Below are 19,887 nucleotides of genomic sequence, written 5' to 3'. Positions count from 1 at the left end.
TGGTTCTAGCTGCTTCAAACATAATTATGATGAAAACAAAGCAGAGTGGCCGAAGGACAGCAGGGAAGGCCAGGAGTGGGATCATTTCTGCAACACAGGAAATGGAGCCCAAAGGGGCAAAGGGAAAAAAATAATTTGAGGAAGGCACAGTTTTGGCAGCATCTTATTACAACTTCCAGCTGATCGGCTGTAGCCATACCAGAGACATCTGTTTGGAGTTTACAACAGAAACAAGCTCCCAGAAAGCCTGAAAACTCTGAGACACACACACACACACACACACACACACACACACACACACACACACACACAAGCTCTAACAGTTCTTGTCTGCCTTGACCTCCACACCATGCCCCCACTGGGTCACGCTGGGTTGTCGAAGGGAAGGAAATAGGTTCTTCCGCTGGCCTCCCCACCCGCCCCACCTGCGCCATGACTCATTCACGCCATGATCAGAACTTACCAACCTTCCTCTCTCCTTGATTTTCCTCCCAGGAAAAACAGAGATGGCCCCACTCCTCACAGAGCCCCAAGGACACTTTCCTCAGGTCTCTGGTTGATCTTTAAAGCCCCTTGAGCTGTTTGTAAAGGAAAAGGTGAACCACAGAAGGCCGTGGTAAAACCTCAGAAGACCTTGAAAGTCACTCTTCCCTAAATAACCTCACAAGTCTGGGAGTGAGGAACAGAACTCACCCTGTATCCCCAAGAATTAACTAGGAGAGACCAGAAAAAGTCCACAGCCCCACAGTTTACTGTGTGAAGAATATGGGAGGGCGCGCTCAGAGAGAAAGCGAGGGCTGGCCCCAGCCATGGCCCTATGGTGGTGGAGGGCGACAAAGGCCCGGGGCTATGCAAACAGCGGGGGGTCCCCTTCTGGAAACACTTTCAAGCACCACACCATCCCACCAATGGCCAGGCCCTCTTCCAGACCCCTGGCCCCCAGCATTTTCAGCAGCACTTCCAGACGCTCACCTGTTCTGTTACATTGTCCTCTTTATTCTCTCCCCACTGGCGGCAAACAGAAACAGAGCAGCCTACTCTTAAAAAATAACAATGTTTTATACACATTTCTGTATATACAACTGAACAACATTTTACATGTCCCTTTTGCACAGCAAAAGATATAAACATTTAGCTCTGAGAACACAGTTATGTACAAAAAAAATTTCAAAAATACTTCACAACAGTGCAAAATATTTTACACAGTATCACGGAGGGAGATCTTTAGAGCAGGAGGAAGATGTGTGTATTTTTAAAGGAAAACTCCTTTTTTATTTTAAGATAGATGTCTTTAACTGTAAACAAAATGCAACTTTCTTTCATTTCCCCCCCACCCCCCCCCAAACAGTTATTTGAGGAATTTGGCAGAATTTCAAGGGTCTGAGTCTGAGGTAAACAACCCAAGCTCTCGCACCAAAACGACTGGGGACAAAGAGGTGGCATTACAGCCTCAAACGCTGTGAGAGCAAAAAACAAAGATGTTGGTTAATGACATGTCAATGACAGCGCTAGGCCGCTCCCTGTTCCTCGGTCTGGTCAGGGGAGGAAATTAACCCCTCCTCAGGCCCGAGCTGCCCCACAAACAGGAAATTGGCCTGCAGGCAGGCATGGCTTGCTGGTAGGACTTTGCTAACCAGCGGGCCCTTCCCTCACCCCCTCCCCGCCCCCCAGAGCCCTGCCTCTCTCTCCCTCCGTGCAGAGTCCACCCGCCTCGCACGTCTCCACGAGCAACCTGAGCCCAGCTTCAAACAGAGCCAAATGTGCAGAGAGGGCCAGTGTGTCTCATGTCCCCTTTCCTGGGGTCTGGCGGGGGACGGAGGAGAAGGGGGGTTGTCCAAAAGACGGGTGAGGAGTCACGGTGGGGCGCGAGGGGCACACGCAGGGAGCTGCTGAGATCTCAACCCGAGTGGGGCTCCTCTGGGTTGGCGCCGTCGGCAGGGCCCGACCGGTCCCCAGCGGTGGCAGAGGTGGCGTCCGGGCCCCCGCCTTCGATGGAGCTCTCGCTGCCGGTGCTCTCGCCGGACAGCAGGCGCGTCACCCGCAAGTCGGCCTGCAGACTGCGCACGTCGTTGCCGAAGCTGAGCTCTCCCAGGTCGTTAATAAGCTGGGACAGCTCGGCCTTCATGTCGGAGGCGCTGCCCAGCAGCAGAGGCGGCGGCCCAGCCCCAGGGCCCAGGGCTACCCCACCGCCCCCTAGCGCCTCCTCGCGGCCACTCTCCAGCGTGTCCAGCAAGTCCCCGCATTCCAAGTGCATGGCCACCATCAGCGCCCGCTGCGCCTCGGCCTCTTCCGCTGCCGGGTCCCCCTCCTCAGCACGGTCCTCCTCCTCCTCCTCCTCCAGGCAGCCCTCCGTGTGCTCCTCTTCCTCTTCCTCCTGCAGCTCCTGCTCCTGCTGTTCGCCGAGCAAGTCCTCGGTGATGGAGCCCAGCTTGGGCGCGCTGCGGCTGCGTTCCACCGGTGGCTTGTAACAGCAGGGTCCGTGCAGGAGCAGTTTGCGCAGCGGCACGAGCGGGATGGTGTGCGCGCCCACCAGCTCCTGCTGCTGGTGACGCGCATCGTCCCTCCGCTTGAGCCGTTTAAATTCCGCCAGTGCGTTGGCCGACGTCTGGTACAACAGCAGGGCCATGGCCTGAGCCTTCTCGGGCTTGGACACCAGCACCGCGTGGCAGCGCAGCATTACCGCCTTGTGCTTGAGCTCGTGCCGGTATACCCAGGCGAAGACCTTGGGCAGCCGCGCGTCTGCCACGCAATAGGTAACGCGGTGTAGCAGGTAGAGGTGGCCCGGGCGGCGCAGCGCGCGCTCCTCGGCGTGCACCATGCGGATACCCTGCGCGCTCACAGTCAGCTTCATCTTGGTGCCCTGACGACCCGCCTCGCTCTTGCTCCAGATCTTGCCCACCGCTAGGTCAGTGCAGCCGTCCCCGCGCGCCTGAATGGTGGTGGCATTGCCCAGGTAGAGCACGGTGTAAGTGGGGTCCTCGCTGGTGATATGCAGCTTCTTGCGCTTGGAGCGAAACATGCTGCCCACCCGGCTGAGCGCGCCTTCGGGGCACGCCCGCGCCAGCGAGCTGAGCGCCGAGTAGTGCAGGCTCACCGCGTAGCCCTTGGGCTTGGACGCCTGCCGTGGCGGCGCCTCGGCCAGCAGCTCGAACTTGTGCTTCTTCCACGGCAGCATCTCCGGAGGGCGCCCCCGCGCAGCTGGGCGGCGGCGGCGGCGGAGCGGCGGGTACGAGCCCCGCTGAGCCACCCGCCCGGGCCGGGTTCGGCCGGGGCAAGACAGGAAAAACAAAAAACAAAAAACACCTCTGCTGGGAGTGGCCCAGTGGTAGAGAGGGAGTTAGGGAGTATCGTGCTCCGGGACCCCGCCGAAGAGGGTACGGGTAAAAATTTTAAGAGAAGAAAATATTCAGCTGCGAGTGTGGGGAGAAAAACAGCGGGCACAGATTTACCCCGGCCAGGGCAAGGATGAGGGCAAAGAGTCTTAGGCAAGCAAAATGAGAGAAGACGAAATCAGAGTGGAACGTTAAAAAGAGATGCGCGCGCGCAAACACAAGGAGCCCCCGCCAAAGCAGTCGGGACGGGGCGAGAATATGCAGGAACTCCTCGGCGAACCTGGAAAGGGCCCCCGCGCGCGCGCACACACACACGCGCGCACACACACACTCCCCAGGGCTGGGACTAGAAGCCGCGGAAACTCGATAGCGAGTGTGCCCAAGGCCGGTGCTCCCCGCCCCCAAGGGGTGCCGGAGCCAGAGAGCCCCTCGGCTGGGCTGGTCCCAGACCCTGCGGCTTGCCCGGAGTGCAGTCAGATGCTGCCCCGGCTGGCCGCGGCGGGCCCGGCGCAGCACTCCCGCTGTGGCTCACTGCATCTTCGCTCCGGCCGGACGCGGGGACTCGGGCTCGGCGGGCTCACTGTCCCGGCTGGCTCGGCCGGGGCAGCGCGGGGCGCCGAGAGCGGGGCGCGCGCATGGTCGGCTCCTGGGACGGTCGCTACCTCATTTCTTCGCTTTGGGGGTGTCCGACTCCGCTCCCGAGGTCCCCGAGGTCTGCTGCCCGCCTTTGCGGCGCGCCCGTCCCGTGCTGCGAGCGGTAGCCGGCTCGCCAACCTCACATCCTTGCGGTCCGGGAGCAAGATCTCGGGTAAAAATAGGCCGGCGCGAACCATTCGCCGCGCGGGGACAGGGGAGGAGCAGAGAAGAGGATGCGTTTCGGGCTCGGACGCCCGGCGGGTTCCTGGTCTCTTAAAGGGACCTAGTTGCAGCCATTTGTTGAGGGAAAGGGGAAACCGGTCCAATCCCGCAATTACATCTCAGATTTGCCAGCATCTCGTTTATCTACAGGTATCGCCAAGACCCGGGGTTACCCCTCGGGAAAAGCAACTTGAATTCTGACACTCCACCCTCAGGCTGAATTGCAACTCACTAAATAAATGTATGTCTACATCGAAACTTCTGGGGGAAGTGGTGGAAGGTGGGATTTAGACTAATTTACTATGCAAAAAGGTTGGGGAAATAGTGGTTCTTTCTTTGTGTGACAGCTCTCTGAGAATGAGTAGGTGCTGTTTAATATTATATTTTTTCACAATTTTCATTAAAGGAGACAGAAGCAAGGAAAACAGCGAGACTTATCTTTTAGGATCTTGGAGCCCTTTCTCCACAGACAAGCAGATAGTGAGAAGTGAGATGAGTGTAATGCGGTGATTGGAGTGAACAATATGGTATATAGTCCATAAATAAAGTGCTTCCTGCGCCGAATCCCTAGCAGTGGCCCCTCCTGCTCTCAGGCCTCAGAGAAGAGCAGTTTTCGGAGACCTCTAGGATTTCTAGGTAATGCCTATGTGTGGTTAGAACTCATTTTACTTTGGCAGGCCAATCATTCAGTTTTATTACATCATTGACACATCTTGGGATGAGAATTCCTAGTTAAAATCCAAATGACCTTTTTTTTTATTTCAGTGTCTAATAATGGTCAGCCACCCTCCACTAGGAATGGCAATCCCATCATTATGCTTTTCTCTAGTGCTGACCGAACAGCATAGCTTTAATCATCTGACCAGCTTGACCCTTGGCTGGTAACTCATTTCTGGGCCCTCAAAATAACTTCCTCACCTCTATGGTCTGCTCAGTGAAAGCAACGCGACTTCAGGCTGGAATGTGTGGTAAATGTCCAGGTGATGCTGCATGAAACTCCCGAGGTCATCCTGGAGGAGGACAGCGGAACCCCTTTCCCCCCTAGGCCCCAGGGGGTCTTGGCTATCTTTGGCTTCCGTGCCAAAACCACTGATTTCAGAACTACTGTAGCCCCTCCTGGGAATTCTCTGGAGCCCTACCTTTGCTAATTTTCAAACTTTCTTTGAAATTTAAATAACCTTTCTTTGAATTCTAACCCAATTTTCTCAGACTCAGTGGTGCTGAGTGTCAACGTAACTTTTGTGAGTACTTTTTGGTGCCAGGCCCTGGGCTAGGAGCAGACCCGGTTCCTGTCTCCAAGGAGCTCCCAGTCCCACGAAGGACGCCAACTGCACCCAGCTCTGGGCTTCCACTGCAACTATGAAAGCACTCTGTGTCCCCCAGTGCCTGGTACAAATAGGCACTACTTGATTGTTGAATGAATGAATGAGACGTGCATGTGAACGGGAAGACAGGGTAGGCTACGTGCCCTGAGAAAGACCCAAAGTACTATGAGAAGTTAGAAGAAGAGAAGGTTCGTTGTGAGTAGGAAGATCAGAAAAGGCTCCACAGAAGGTGATGTTTGAAGAATGAGCAGGCTTTCTCCAAGCAGGGAAGAACTAAAGGGCTTTCTAGATCTAGAGGGCAGCAGAATTATAGAACCTGAAAATGCAGGCACATGTGCAGATTAGGATGGAGTTTAATGACTATAACGATGAGAGTAGAAAGTTTCCTGATGGTGCTTTTTTGGGCCCCCCTAGTCTCTGAGGGAAGGAATGGCCTTTTCATGGCTGACTCTCACTCCAGGGTGTCATTAGACCAGAGCTCTGATGCCTTACTCCCCAGCTGCACTAATGCACTAACGGAGGGATACTTGGCCTGGTGCTGGAATGAACTAGTTAGGACTCTAATAAGCCATTTAAGCCAAGGTGAATTCCTCTTCCACTCAGCTTTCTGGAATATCTTGCAGTGGCAACCACATAGACTGTATGTACTCCAAACGGAAAAGTCTGGTAAAAAACACACCAGATTAACCTGTGTTAGGTGACCGTTAGCTGGTCCATAATCTCGAAGTCTAAACTCTACAATAGTAGATGTCATGTTCAAGCAGGTACCATTTCCAACTTGCTCAGAGGTCCAAGGGTTAGAAGGGTTTGGGGCAGACAAGGAAGGATCAGTGGTGGGAGGTAAGGCTGGTCTCACCTTCTGCAGGGGCACTGCCTCAGGCATCACAGGGTAGCAGGGAGAGCCGTGGACCACAATGGCAGGGAGGATTCCACCAGCGGGCCTGGCTTCTCCGAGGCAGCGCGAGGGCATCCATTCTGGGTGCAGAGGCCCACTGAGCTGCTCCTGTGACTGGTCACTGCCATGCCTGGACAACCTCCTCAGTAAGTCTGTTTTCAACCTCGGGAGCACAGAAAGGTTCTAGGCAAATGTGAACACTCTGCGGTGTGAGTCACAGTCTGTGCCGGTGCTCACAGACCCAGGAGGCGGAGGACCAGGCTGTCTCTTGCCCGCCTGGGCCCTGGGGGCCTGGAGCTGGTCCTGGGCCTGGGCTGGCCCCTGGGGCCTGCCTCACCTTGTCACCACTGAGGCTGAGTTTCTTCAGCCAGGGAAACCGGTGGCACCATTTATGAGCCCACACCACGGACCTGAGACACAGGGCAGCTCCAGAACAGAACATGAGCCAAGGCAGTTTGGGGAACAGGTCAGAAACTGCATCAGGCCGCAGACTGGCCTTTTCTGTGTAATGCCGCGCCATCTACTGGTGGCAGGCAGAAGTGCCATCAGGGGGGCCGGTTTCTCCTAGAACCGGATAAGGCAGTGGTTGAATCAACACGCAGCCAAGTCACAGCTGAGAAACCTGGCCTCTGACTTGACATCTGAGAGTCAGCCTCTGAGCTCACAGAAAGCGTTCAGGCTGGCTTTCTCCCACCTTATTTCTTGCATAATGATCCTCCCTCTCAGGCCTCCTTCCCCAACACCCTAAACGCATGTCGGCTTCAGAGACAACAAATGACTAATCTGGGATCCTCAAAGTCATCCAATTAACATTTGTTGTGAGTCTATGGTGGATGCAATGCCGTTGCTGGGGATATTGTGTTAAAGCAGACAGACGGGTCTTTGCCCTCATGGGATTTATATCCTACAGGGAGGCAGAGAATAAGCAAACAAATAATAAAATCTCAAATAGTGATAAGTCTCAACACACACAAGAAAGCAGTGCTAGGAGCAGAAGGCGGTTGGTTTAGACCACATGGCCAGGGAAGGCGACTCTGGGCAGAGATCTCTAGAAGGTGGAGTCAGCCACGCAGGAACATGCTAGCCTGTGCTGACCAGGAAGGAGGTCACAAGCCATGTATGGCTACCGAGCTCTTGAAATGCAGTTGGTCCAAACTGAGGTGTGATGCAGGTGCGAGATACACGCTGGGTTTCAAAGACTTAGAAAAAAAAGAAGGAAAAAATCTCTCAATCGTCTTATAATAATTATATATTGAATGATAATATTTTGGTTATGTTGAGTTAAATAGACTATATTATTAAAATTAATTTGGCCTGTCTCCTTTTACCTGTTTAATGTGGATACCAGAACAACCACAACTGTAGATCTGGATAGCACTGTGCGAGGCTAACATGCAGGCCCGGAGGTGGGAAGGCGCTCAGCGGGTTCGAGCACTCTCCAGCTTGAAAAATCCTACCGTGTGATGACGGCCTCTGACTCTTCAGCCCTCCTCATTTCTGACTCCTCTTATATCAATTCTTTAATTAAGACCTCCAGGATCGACATCAGCATCCATCACAGAGCGAACTCACCCACGGGCTGCACCAGGCCAGTTTCTGGGTCCCTTAAATCAGGATCTCCGCTGAAACTCCTCTGTGGTTGAACAACACATCCTGAAGTTCGGGTAGCCCGCCCTGGCCCGCTTCATTCCTCCCACCATCAACTCCTTCCTAGCCTCTTCTCCTTCCCCTCTCCCCCTTCCAAGGCTCCTTCGAAGTGGAGGTGGGGGCCTCAAACACAGTATGCTGAGTGAGAGAAGCCAGACAGAAAAGGGCACATATCGTCGGAGTCCACTCATGTGAACTATAGGGAATAGGTGGGTCCACAGTGACAGAGCACAGGCGGGTGGTTGCCAGGGGCTGGGGAGAGGGAGGAATGCAGAACGACTGCTGAATGGTATGGGGCTTCCTTTTGGGGTGATGAAAACGTTTTGGAACTGCATAGAAGTAGTGGTTGCACGACATTGTGGACACACGAAGTATCGCTTCCTTGTTGACCTCGGAATGGTTAATTTTATGGTATATGCATCTCATCTCATCTCGACTTTTTTTTAAGTGGAAGGGGGTGATGTGATGTGACAAGGACCCCACTCTCCCTTGCTGGCTTTGAAGATGGAGGGAGGCGCTCCATGCCAAAGAAAGCAGGCAGCCTCTAGAAACTGGAAAAGACCAGGACAAATTCTCTCCCAGAGCATCCACAAAGGAGACCCTGTGACACCTTGATTCCAGCCCGATGAGACCTGTGTTGGACTTCTAGCCTGCAGAATGGTAAGTTCCTATTGACTTATGCCACGTTTATGGTAATTCGTTACAGTGGCGAGACACCTCCCAGCCAGGCATCTCTTCTCCTGACTCCTTTTCCTCCCCACCCTTGCCTCAGTGAGCACCCTCAGTCCTCCCCACTCTTCCAAAGCTGCCCACTCCCCAGCAGAGCCAAGCACAGGACCTAGAGTTTCTTCTAGAAACCAAGGTGGTCAGAGCAACAGTAATTAGATAGATGGATAGATAGATAGATAGATACACAGATAAAATCTTCTTTAAAAATCTCTTTTCCTTTGAACCTATCCCCCTCAAATCCACCCCCCCTCCCCACTGATACCAAACCACAGATGTGACCGCACAACCCCTCCCATTAGAACCCCTTGGTGGCTTCCTACCAGCCACAGGCTGCAGCTTAAGCTTCTCAGCATAACACATGGGAATTTTCAGCTCTGGCACCTGCCTACCTCTCCAGCCTCATTCGCCACTTCTCTTGGCCTAAGTGCTGCTCCAGCCACGGAGAATATGCTTCTCCCCATGCGCCCGAGACCGTTTCCTGTCTTCATGCCATTGCTTAAGTGATTCTAACTAGAATGATCTCCTCCTGCCGCTTCCCCTGGCTGATCCCTACTCATTTTTAAAAAGCCAGCTCAGGAACCATCTCGTCCAGGAAAGGGGCCCAGGCCTCCCTAACTCCTTCTCCATGCTCCTTTTATCTCTACCCCTACACTTGCCTTTTGTAACGTTATTGTCTTAAACTCTGCCTCCCTCACTGGACTGTGAGCTCTTGGAGAGCGGCAACTCTATCGAATTCATCTTTCTGTCCTTGGCTCCTAGCATAATGCCTGCCACCAAGCCAGTGTACGATAAACATTGTACAACGAACAAATATTAACCTCGTGTTTATTTTTACAGCAATTGAACTATCATAAACACAGGCTGTCAGAACTGGAAGGCCCTTCAGGACAGTCTTTTTTTTTTTTAAGATTTTATTTATCTATTTATTTGTGGGGGGGGAGGGACAAGCAGACTCCGTGCTGAGCATGGAGCCCGACAGAGGGCTCGATCCCACCACCCTAAGATCAGAACCTAAGCCAAAATCGAAGGTCGGATGCTCAACCCACTGAGCCATCCAGATGACCCCCTTCAGGACAATCTAGTCACCTCCCTGTCCTGGTTCCACAGATGAGGAAACTGAGGTCCCAAGAGTGCACATGCATGGCTATACCGGTATTTAGCAGTCAAGCCCAGATTAGGACCCACGTGGCCTGGATCTCAATTCAAGGCTCTCTCCTTCAGCTAAACATAAGGCCAGAGACTTTTTAAATACACGAATATGCAGAGCACATGCCCTGCTCCCTCTCCCCTTCTGTGAAGGGCTATGTTTGGGGGCCTCATGGCTTCATTTGGTAGACTGGGCAGGCTCAGCCCTCATCAACCAAACACTTCCCCCCATAACCTAAGCTGCCGCTCACGGGGCCCCTTAATGGAAAGTCCCCTTGTTACTGGCTGTCACTGCCACCAGAGAGGTTAGAGTCAAGCATGACTGTCATGGGATTTACACAGTGAGACTTTGGTCTCTCTAGTGGTCAAGATCACACCCAGGTCTGTGAGATCTGGTGGCCCACTGGGCTCCTTCGCTCTGCCCGGTGACCCTTCATCTCTCGGGGGTTTTCACTTCAAAAACAAGGAGAGTTATAATACTTCTTGTTTTACAGGAAATAGCGTAAAGAAGTACCGATGAAAGCAAATGTGTATGGTAAATGCTTGGGGGTTTTCACATTGAGAAAGGATATTATGCAACCTGTGTTTTCGTTTGTCTCTTGTTTGGAACTTCTCTCTGGGCATGGCGGCCTGGCGCATCTTTAGCGAGCCTATGCAAATCAGCTGGCCAAGTAACAGCTATTCCATCACAGATGTTAAGGGCACTGGCCTGTCCCCACTAGGTGCTGGGGAGATGCACTTGGTCTCACCTTTCAGGAGGTTATTGTCCCGTATCCGTGGATTCAGAAAGAACTCAAGGACGTACTTTCAGTACGTTGTGGGAGAGGAGATAGAGGTGCAGGTAAGTGTGAGCTGAGCTATCCCAGGCTGAGCTTGACACAAAGCACTGGGGGCTCAGAGGGAAAAAGAACCGCCAACAGTGAGGACACCAGGGCACTTACCAAGGAGGGGGTAGGCTTTTTGCTCCACAGGAGGATGAGCAGGTTGCTGTGGACAGAGACAGGAGATGGAAGTCCAGAGGGAGAAAATGGCCCATGTAGAAGGAGCTTAGTGTTCAGCACTACATAACTGGGCCCAAAGCAGGGCACTCAAGCATACTGAGCACCTCCTGGTGTCACACACTGTGTTATGCTTTGGGTCCTTCCAGATGTTTCAGTCTCATTAGAGTGTGGTGAGGTCCTCGATGTTCTCTTCACTAGAGGGAAAGGACTGAGGCTTGGAGGAGTTAAGAAACGGGCCTAAGAGTGCCAAAGCCTAGCTCTTTGTGTGCGAGTCAGGTCGGGCCCTGGCTCTGGAGGGCCTTGAATGGTAGGTGGAGGCATTTCCCAAGCTGCGGTGAGTCACTGGGCATTTGAGCAGTGACTCGCTGTGATCAGAGCCAGAGCTCAGATACCCACATCCCCACCCTGCCTCACTGAGAGTCCCAGATGCTGCCCCTCTCTGGGCCCTGGCCTCCCAGTTTGTGAGCTGAGCAAATTCCCTTCCAGTGCTGAGATGGCAGGAGGCTGTATGGGTTTCCTAGGGCCACCACCACAAATTCCCATAAACAGGTGGCTTATGACAACAGAAACTTTTTCTCACAATTCCGGAGGCCAAAAGAAAGAAGCATCCTTCCTTGACTCCTCTTAGCTTCGGGCACTTGCCAGCAATCCATGCATTCCTTAACTCATAGACTCTCTGCGTCTGTCCTCACGTGCTGTCCCCCTGCCCACGCCCTGTGTTTTCTGTGTGTGTCCAAATTTGTATCTTCTTATAAAAACACATTATTGCGTTAGGACCCACCCTAATTCAGTATGACCTCATCTCCACTTGATTACATCTCTAAAGACCCTCTTTCCAAATACGGCCACATCCACAAGTATCCAGGGTTAAGACTATATCTTTTTGAGATACACCATTCAACTGAAAACGGAGGCCATGACAGGAAATTGCAGGAATGACAGAGGAACAATAAACAAGTCAGACACCTACAAACTCCTGAGGTCACCCTGTGGCCCATGCTGGCCATGATGCCCCTTCTTTCATGGACTGCTTGCCTACAGCATCTGCTGCCCAGACAACGCCCAGGCAGAAAAGCAAAGGCAAGAGAAAGATGTCAAAAGAAGCGAAACCTTGAGCCTTACGAGCGAGCCTTTCTCACCGGTGCCACCAGAGGCAGGAGCCAGATTGGTTTGTCCCCTCTGAAGTTGGAAGGAGGAGAACTCACTAGCCCCTGCATGGCTAGCTTTGAAACAAAAACCTAGCCCTTGAACATTTTTATGTGTGATAATAGCATTTGTAACTAATGATGACTGAATTTGCTAGATGGTGGTTCACAGTGCCCTCAACCTTCACATGACAAGCAGGGCAGGATGTCATCTTCTCCCCAAACTACACGGTGAAGGCACTGCCCTGTGACTGCCAGCCTGAGCACCTTTTCTGAGCCCATCTGTTGCCCTATTATGTCAAATACTGGGGTGACGTAGGGTAGTGTGAAGAGGGAGGAAACCTCTCAGGGTAAGAAGTCCATTAAGCACCTTAGTGATCATCTACTCCAACCCCCACCTTGGAGCATGAACCTGCTTTAAACATCCTGACATTTGGTTATATAACCTTTGCTCGAATACCCCTGGTGGCAGGGAGCTCACTATCATATAAGCTGTCCGCTCCATCTTTGAACCACTCTGATCGTAAGAAGGTTCAAACAAATTAAAACTAAAGTTGCAACTCTGTAGTTTCAACCCATTTGTTCTAGTTCTGCTTGCATTGTGTCTACTCAGAGCAATCTTCCCTCCCTTCCCTGTAACAGTCCTTCACATAAATAGAAATGGCCCCCACATACCCTTGGAGTCCCCACTCCCAAGGCTAATCACACTTCCTTTGCTTTTTTCTCATTCCCTCAGCATCCAAGTTGACATGCTAACACTTCTTAGTGTATTTATTAGAGTGATTTAAGGGAAGTGGTCAGAAGGCCATTCTGGGAAAGCAGGATCTAACCGGTGGTGTGGTTCGTGGCTCCACCACTGACCTGAGCTATTTAACCTTGGATGAGTCCCTCTGCAGGCTGACAACCACTCAAATTTAAGCTCACAGGAACTGGGTGTTTGTCCAATGCTGAATCCCTGGAGCCTAGCCATGAATGAGTGAATGAACGAATGAATGAATGAATGGGAAAAGCCTGGCACTTTCTAGCTGCAGATTTTAGAGTTGGTCATTATTAATTCTACTTCTACTCTCCTTTACTTTGCTTCACTTTATTGGGTCTCAATTTCCACAACTAAAAGTTCAGAAAAATAGGGGCACCTGGGTGGCTCAGTTGGTTAGGCGTCTGATTCTTGATTTCAGCTCAGGTGCTGATCTCAGAATTGTGAGATCGAGCCCCTGAGTTGGGCTCCGCCCCGGGCAGGCATGGAGCCTGCTTCAGATTCTCTCTCTCCCTCTGACCCTCCCTCCCCAAAAAAGAAAAACAAATGCATAAGGTGGGAATGTGGAGTTATTGTTTAATGAGTACAGAAGAAAAGTTCAAAAAAACACAAGTTCCCTTTCTCACTTGACTATCGTGAGGAAAAGAATAATTACGAAGTCATCTGTGAGTAAAAGACCCTGGATATTCCATATAAAACTACAAGAGTTGTGGGGGCACCTGGGTGACTCAGTCAGTTGAGTGTCTGACTCTTTATTTCCGCTCAGGTCATGATCTCAAGGTCCTGGGATCAAGCCCCCAGTTGGGCTCCATGCTTAGCAGAATCTGCTTGTCCCTCTCCCTCTGCTCCTTCCCCTGCTCTCTCTCTCTCTCTCTCTCTCTCTCTCTCGCTCTCACCCTGTCGCTCTTAAATAAACAAACAAACAAACAAACAAACAAACACATTCTTAAAAAAGAAAACTACAAGAGTTTGGGGGAAATTCATAGGTTCTAATATGGTTCTCTTATGCCCGTCGCTGGGAAGAGCATATATATAGAATCTTGTAGCCTTTATGACCAAAGCAAAATGTCTTTTACACTTTTCATTGCACACAGAATGACTTGCGCCAGCAGACAATCCATGTTTGGTTGAAGTGATTTAAGTTAGTCACTTACAATAACCACAAATAAAGGGCTGCTAAATTTTTGACACTCCCTCATGGGTGAAAATCCACCCATTTTCAACAGGGATAAATTGAGAGCGGCAGATAATCGAAGGGAGCTTTCCTTGCTGATTGAGTGGCTGCAGAGACTGCCAGGCTTCTATCTTCACAACCCTCAGCCTCATGCGAACTGCTTTCCTGTCCTGATGGAACGAGGTGCTGCAGAGAACGGGTGAGAGGGAGGGGTAAGGCTGCAAGCTGGCCTTGGAACAGGGTTTCTGCCACTGCCCCATTTTTGGCTAAGGGGTGAAAAGGAAAAACAGAAACCCGCCCACTCTCCCATCTCCCTCCCCAGACAGATGTGGAGCCCAGGGAGGCACAGCAGTGTGGAGATGGAGAGCAGAAAGCCACTCCAAAATTCGTTCCTGGGTGTGGGTTTCAGGGTTTGCAACCATGTTTGTTTAGCCACGGTAAATTAAGTATTATGCAACACCGTCAATGAGGAACACTCACTCTCTGTTGCTATTTGGAAGCTGGATATGAATCAAAATCAATGCAACCTCCTCCAGAGGTCAGCTGTGCAGACTCTGTTGGCTTCATCAGAAGAGCTCAGCTACGTGGGGAATCAGGAGGATCTGCCCAGTTTTGAGACACAGCCCTGGCGGAAGAGCATTTCCACTGTCGTGACAAAGTGAAGAGAGGAGTTTGGCTAGGTTGTGTCGTTCCCCGAAGTGTGTGGGTGGAATGGCTTCTATGGTCGGAGGGCAGGAACCTGGGCTGATTCATCTTTGCAACACCCCACACTTGGTCTGCAGCCAGCACGGCACTCCACCCTTCACCACCACCATCATCACTCCCCACTCAATCTCACTTTTTCCTCTCAATCTGGAACCCATAATCTTGCCTCATCAGCACCCTCAATTGCCTTCCTCCTTCTCCTCAATGAACTAGTCTCATAATCCCACAACATGGATCAATTATACATGTGGATTTTTACCTGCATCATGCAGTTGTTGGGCAAAGAAACTGTTCGGTTGTGGAAACTACTATGAACTACTAGGCAATGATCTTTCAGCATTATCTCATTTGCTACCTCTGCAGGACAGGGATTATTATTATCCCATTAAACAAATAAGAAAACTGAGCTTGGATAGTTCTTTTTCAGTGATAGAGTTGAGAAATGTCTTGAGAGAAATATTAGAATTATTTATGCCTTACTTATTTGTCAGCTAAGAATAGTTGCTGCTATTGTAATCCTACAATGTCAGTGTCTGATTGACTCTCTACTGGTTTCGATTAAATTATCACTTTACTTGGTTAAGATTTTTTGGAGCCCATGAGAAGAATGACAATAGAAACCCAAACTGCTTGCTTTCTCTAAATCTCTGGAAATGACAAAATCTGGAAAAGGAAACAAGGGTGCAATCCCAGATTCCTGATTGAGTTCTAGGAATGGATGGCAGGTTTCTTTATATATGTAATCTACTGTTGTTCGTAGAATGTAAAATCCATATAATCTTACTTTATGAGTTAGTTTTATTTTTAACCACTAAGCTTCAAGAGAATTCCAGGGACTGTCAATTTACTCTCTTCCATGGGTCTTTCCCATATTTTACTATGGAGAGTATGGAGTATTTAAAGATAAACTGTTTCTATGTAGGGAAGTGGGAGAAAACACATTCTGATTCATTCCTTCACTGAACTTTGGTCACTGACTTCCAGAAGCCTTGCCAACAACTACATGGCTTTTCAGCAATCCCTTGGTTGTTTCCCTAAGTTCACACCAGCTCAGTAAGAGCATTAAGGGGTAGCCCACCGTGATCTGGGCTGGGAATCCAAAAATGGGTGGGTGATATGGTACCAGCTGGGCATGCTCCTAACTCGCTGTGATTGACTTTTCAGCTAGTCCAGTGCCTTCCTGCACCAAAGGGAGTGGACTCTTCTTGCTATTCAAAATGTGGCCCCTGGACCAGACCATTTTCATCGGCGTCACCCAGAAGCTTCTTAGAAGTACAGAGTCCCCGGCCCCATCCCAGACCTCATCAATCAGAATCTGCATGTTAACGCGATTCCTGGGAGGATTCACAGGCATGATCAAGTTCGAGAAGCGCTGGGTTCTGAAATGCGCACTAACGACCTGCATGCTTCCCTTCTCCCAGAACATATACGATAGCTGATGAGATCTGGGGTTTGACACCATACATATTCCATCTGTGCCTTGAGCAAGCTTCTTCCTCTCTGAGCGCGGTAACACAGAGGTGGTTCTCCTGATTAATGAAATGTAAGCAAAACGCCCAGCACCCACACAAGTCTCACCCAGCATTCTTATGCCCGTCGCTGGGAAATTATCGATGGAGTGAGCACCAAAAGCCCAGGCTGCAGAGTGGAGCAGGCTCACTGTTTTCACTTTAATTATAGGAAATTTTAATGCAATGCTAAGTAGAATTTTTAAAAATAATAATAATAAAGCATTTAAGTCAGGTCCTGTTGGCTCTCCTTGCAACCTTGCCAAGCTCTGGAAACTTCGCTCACGCTTCCATTCCGATCTCCCATCCAGGCAGGGACTTCTCTCCCCAGTTCGCAGCTAGGAAAGACTAAGTAAACAAAAACTATTTAGATTCTGGGCTTGAAGGCGTTAGGACCACACCTTGAGGCGCAGGCAGAAAAGCAGCGCCAGGAAGCAACGCCACTTGGCTGGGCAGAAATAACTTTCACCCGTTTCTCCGCCTCCTGGTGACAAAAGCAGCTGGGAGGCGGGCCTAGGACCCGGATTACGCACGGCCATGTTTTTCAGGTCTCTTAGCTCCTCACCGGACGTTAAAGATCGACGCACGAATCTGGAAGATACCATTGTTTTGATTCAAGTATTCTATCCATATTTGAGATATCCCTAGAGATAGCTATAGAAATTAGGTTCTTGGGCCATTTTCTTATTTATATTCTGTAACAGGGGCATTGAGAGACATACGAAGGGCAGTTTGGAGCAAGTTATTCCGCCTTTTCTTCAACTCGGGCCTCCGCTACTTGGGCTAGCTTATACGTCACTTCCTGGGACCGAGCTCTTGAATACCGGAAAACGCGCGTGCGGTGCCGGGAGGTTTCGCGCGGGGGTTGTGCTGCGATGGGCCGCCGGAGAGCGCCAGGTCCCGGGACCCTCGGCCGGACCCTTATCCGCCAGAAGACTCAGCGGAGCCGTAACCATCGTCACAGCGACTCTTGGGTAAGACAGAGCTTACCGTGTTTCTCAGCCTTTCTTTGTAGCTATGAGAGTCTGAATGCTGCGAAGCCTGGGGTCAAAAGTCACAGGAAAATTGTGTAGGGAAAGTGACGCCTAATGAAGGTTTGGAAAGAGGAATATGTTTAAGTTCCTGTCAGGCCGATAAGCAGGCCCTCCTAGCAAGGCACAGGTCACAGAGGTAGGGGCTGGAAAGGAGGGCTAGCGTGATGATGAGGCTGTTGGGAGCGCTTGAAGGATCTTGAATGTAGGGAGCGTTTGAAAATTTCAAAACATAAAAGCTACTTCTTTTGGTATTGTTCAAAGCATGAATTCTCCAAGAGCGGCCGGTCGCCACCAGAAATGCAAAATAACTCAAATGTTTGCTGCATCCTTATTATTCTCTAACGGTTTCGCTGGAAGATGAACAGTGCGTCTCCAAAACGTGAGCGGGCCAAATACGCCCCTGGCCTGAGGGATGTACATAAGTTCAGGATCCTTGAAAAATGGATGAAGTAGTTGGAGTTTTGTTTGTTATTCTGATACACGCCTAGGTATTTGAGATTCACTGAGTTCTCAGTAAGAACCTGTGCTAACTCTGTGCCACTATGATATCTGATTTCCAGCCATTTCATACGCAGAGTAAACGGCATACAGGGCTCTTCCATTGTCTTCAGGTCCAAGATACTCTAGACGTTAGATTACTGATCATTTTCATTGATTTTGAGGGAACTTGTTATAGTATGGCCTTTAGGAAGTGGTAGGAAGATTGAATATGAATTCTTAAGAATTGGATTCTAATCCTTACTCTGAATTTTTTTTTTTTTTTTTTTTTTTTTTTGCTGACCTGTGGCCTTCGACCAACCACCTACTGTTTTAACCTTCATTTTTTAAATTTATTTGTATCTGTAGTGAGCATGTAGCTAGAATAGTGTTTATCAAGCTCTGGATTACATCTGAGAATCAGTTAAGTAGGTCCCAACTAGTGACTTTTTAACCCAACAAGATAGAACTCAAAATGTCCAAGTGTATTGCATGTGATAAGGCAACTTTGTTTCAGTGTTCTTTTTTTCCCATATTATTCTACTGAGTGGCACAGAATTGTATCATTGTGTGTATCACAGCATTTGAGTCACTATGTGACATGTATTTTTTACTGTGGGTCTCCATCAGAAATTTTCAACATAGAATTCAAATTCTGTGTCTACCATTTATTAGCAGCAACTATAGGCGAATTATTTTTATCTATTCAAGACTGTTTCCTCGTCAGCAAAATAGGGATACAATAAAATTTATTTCAAAAAGTTTTGAAAATTAAACGAAATAATGAATGGAAAGTGCCTGTCGTGTTTGAATGTTTACTAGTTTAAGTGTTAACTAGTATTAGCATTGACTAAAGGGGCTGACACCAACCTCAAGACCACAAAACAGTTCTTTGGGAGGATAGAGTTTGTTTGGAAGTCAGAAGAGAACAGCTGTGTTATTATCCTGTGTTTTATTCATAGTTGCACACAAGTGAGCTCAATGATGGCTATGATTGGGGTCGTCTTAATCTTCAGTCAGTGACTGAACAGAGCTCCCTCGATGACTTCCTTGCAACTGCAGAACTTGCAGGAACAGAGTTCGTAGCTGGTAAGTTGTTTATTCCTGAGTACATATGACACTGGTCACCCTTTTTTGCTGACTAGATACAAATTTGTCTGCTTGGAAGCTCTAAACTCATAAATGGGCTGTCTTTAACCCAAAGGCAAATATCCCAGAAGTGTGGGAAGGTCTTATCAAGCTGTGAGGTTCAGAATGTGCCACATTTTTAAATTAAGCTCTAAAAACCTTCAGATTATGCATCATTGTATCAAGTTCAAGAAACTCAGTCCCTTGTAGGAAAAAGACCAGTCAGCATAATGGCGGGCAATACCAGAATTTTCCAGAAAATGTTTTCTGATACCGTTATTAGAAGCCAACTCCCTATGCTGCGCTGTTATGTAGGCAATTTGAATTGTATTTTAAAGCACTTGTTGACACAGTATAGTGAATTTTCCATGCATGTAATTTGTTTAGTCACTGTTTTCCCCATGGTTTTCTGTCTTCTGAGCACTTAGAAAAGTACCTGGCACAGGTAGCATTATAAACTATTTCTACTGCTCTTTTATTATAAATGTTATTGTGCTGTTTAACAAATTCATTCATTTATTTAAATGCTCTTATTGGGCCCCAGCTACTCTTCAAGGATTGTATTGGCTACCAAGAGTACAGTGTTGAATAAGATAACTTTGTTTCTGCAAAATTTTGTTTTAGGTGCTATGATAGAAGTCTGTAGCAAACAATGGGATCATAAAAGATGTAATTAGTATTCATTCTATCTAAAGGACGACTAGGGCCAGTCAAGGAAAGCTTTATGCTGGGGCTGTCTCATAGGATGAGTAGATATTAGGACAGGTGAGGTGACACAGGAGGAATACACAGGCAGGTGGAGGGCTCAAGCTAACATGTGAGCAGCAGCTTACTTTGTTCAGAAAACGGTTAGAAGTTGGCCTCGAGTGTGTTTGAAGCACACAAGGACAGGATGTGATGAGCAAACACTGGGGAGATGGGCAAGGGCTAGAGCCTAGAGAGAATAAGGTCTTTAAAGGAATCTTTCAAGAGGTTTAAGCAGGTGTCAAACATGATTTTAGATTTCATTGTTTTGAAAGATCACTG

At 49.4% G+C, this 19,887-nt stretch overlaps 2 protein-coding genes and 1 long non-coding RNA gene across 3 annotated transcripts in view; 2 read left to right on the top strand and 1 right to left on the bottom strand.

Annotated features, from left to right (window-relative positions):
- Positions 1 to 975: 975 nt before the first annotated feature.
- FAM43A (family with sequence similarity 43 member A) lies at positions 976 to 4,141 on the bottom strand. The gene has a single exon (XM_045812666.2). The coding sequence runs from the start codon at positions 3,173 to 3,175 to the stop codon at positions 1,898 to 1,900; it is 1,278 nt and encodes a 425-aa protein (XP_045668622.1). The 5' UTR covers positions 3,176 to 4,141; the 3' UTR covers positions 976 to 1,897.
- A 3,605-nt stretch (positions 4,142 to 7,746) lies between these two features.
- LOC148110226 (uncharacterized) lies at positions 7,747 to 14,947 on the top strand. Its single transcript, XR_015724096.1, has 3 exons — positions 7,747 to 8,266; positions 8,506 to 8,717; positions 14,062 to 14,947. It is a non-coding gene; the product is annotated as an uncharacterized LOC148110226 (long non-coding RNA).
- A 2,089-nt stretch (positions 14,948 to 17,036) lies between these two features.
- The window catches only part of LSG1 (large 60S subunit nuclear export GTPase 1), a 30,276-nt gene continuing 27,425 nt past the window's right edge, over positions 17,037 to 19,887 (top strand). Inside the window, exons 1-2 of the mRNA XM_045812491.2 lie at positions 17,037 to 17,196; positions 18,696 to 18,822. Coding sequence (XP_045668447.2) covers positions 17,098 to 17,196; positions 18,696 to 18,822 — 226 coding nt within the window. The 5' untranslated portion in view covers positions 17,037 to 17,097. The remainder of the gene's footprint in view (positions 17,197 to 18,695; positions 18,823 to 19,887) is intronic.

The sequence above is a fragment of the Ursus americanus genome, chromosome 4 (assembly GCF_024610735.1).
Source record: "Ursus americanus isolate L20-20 chromosome 4, mUrsAme1.1.p, whole genome shotgun sequence".
In the NCBI taxonomy this organism is placed as follows: domain Eukaryota; kingdom Metazoa; phylum Chordata; class Mammalia; order Carnivora; family Ursidae; genus Ursus; species Ursus americanus.
Note: the sequence above shows the minus strand (reverse complement) of the source record. Positions and strands in the feature narration are given on the sequence as shown.

What these genes read in the sequence shown, in the direction of transcription:
- FAM43A (XM_045812666.2), bottom strand. Translation starts at nt 3,175, where the DNA reads ATGCTGCCGTGGAAGAAGCACAAGTTCGAGCTGCTGGCCGAGGCGCCG.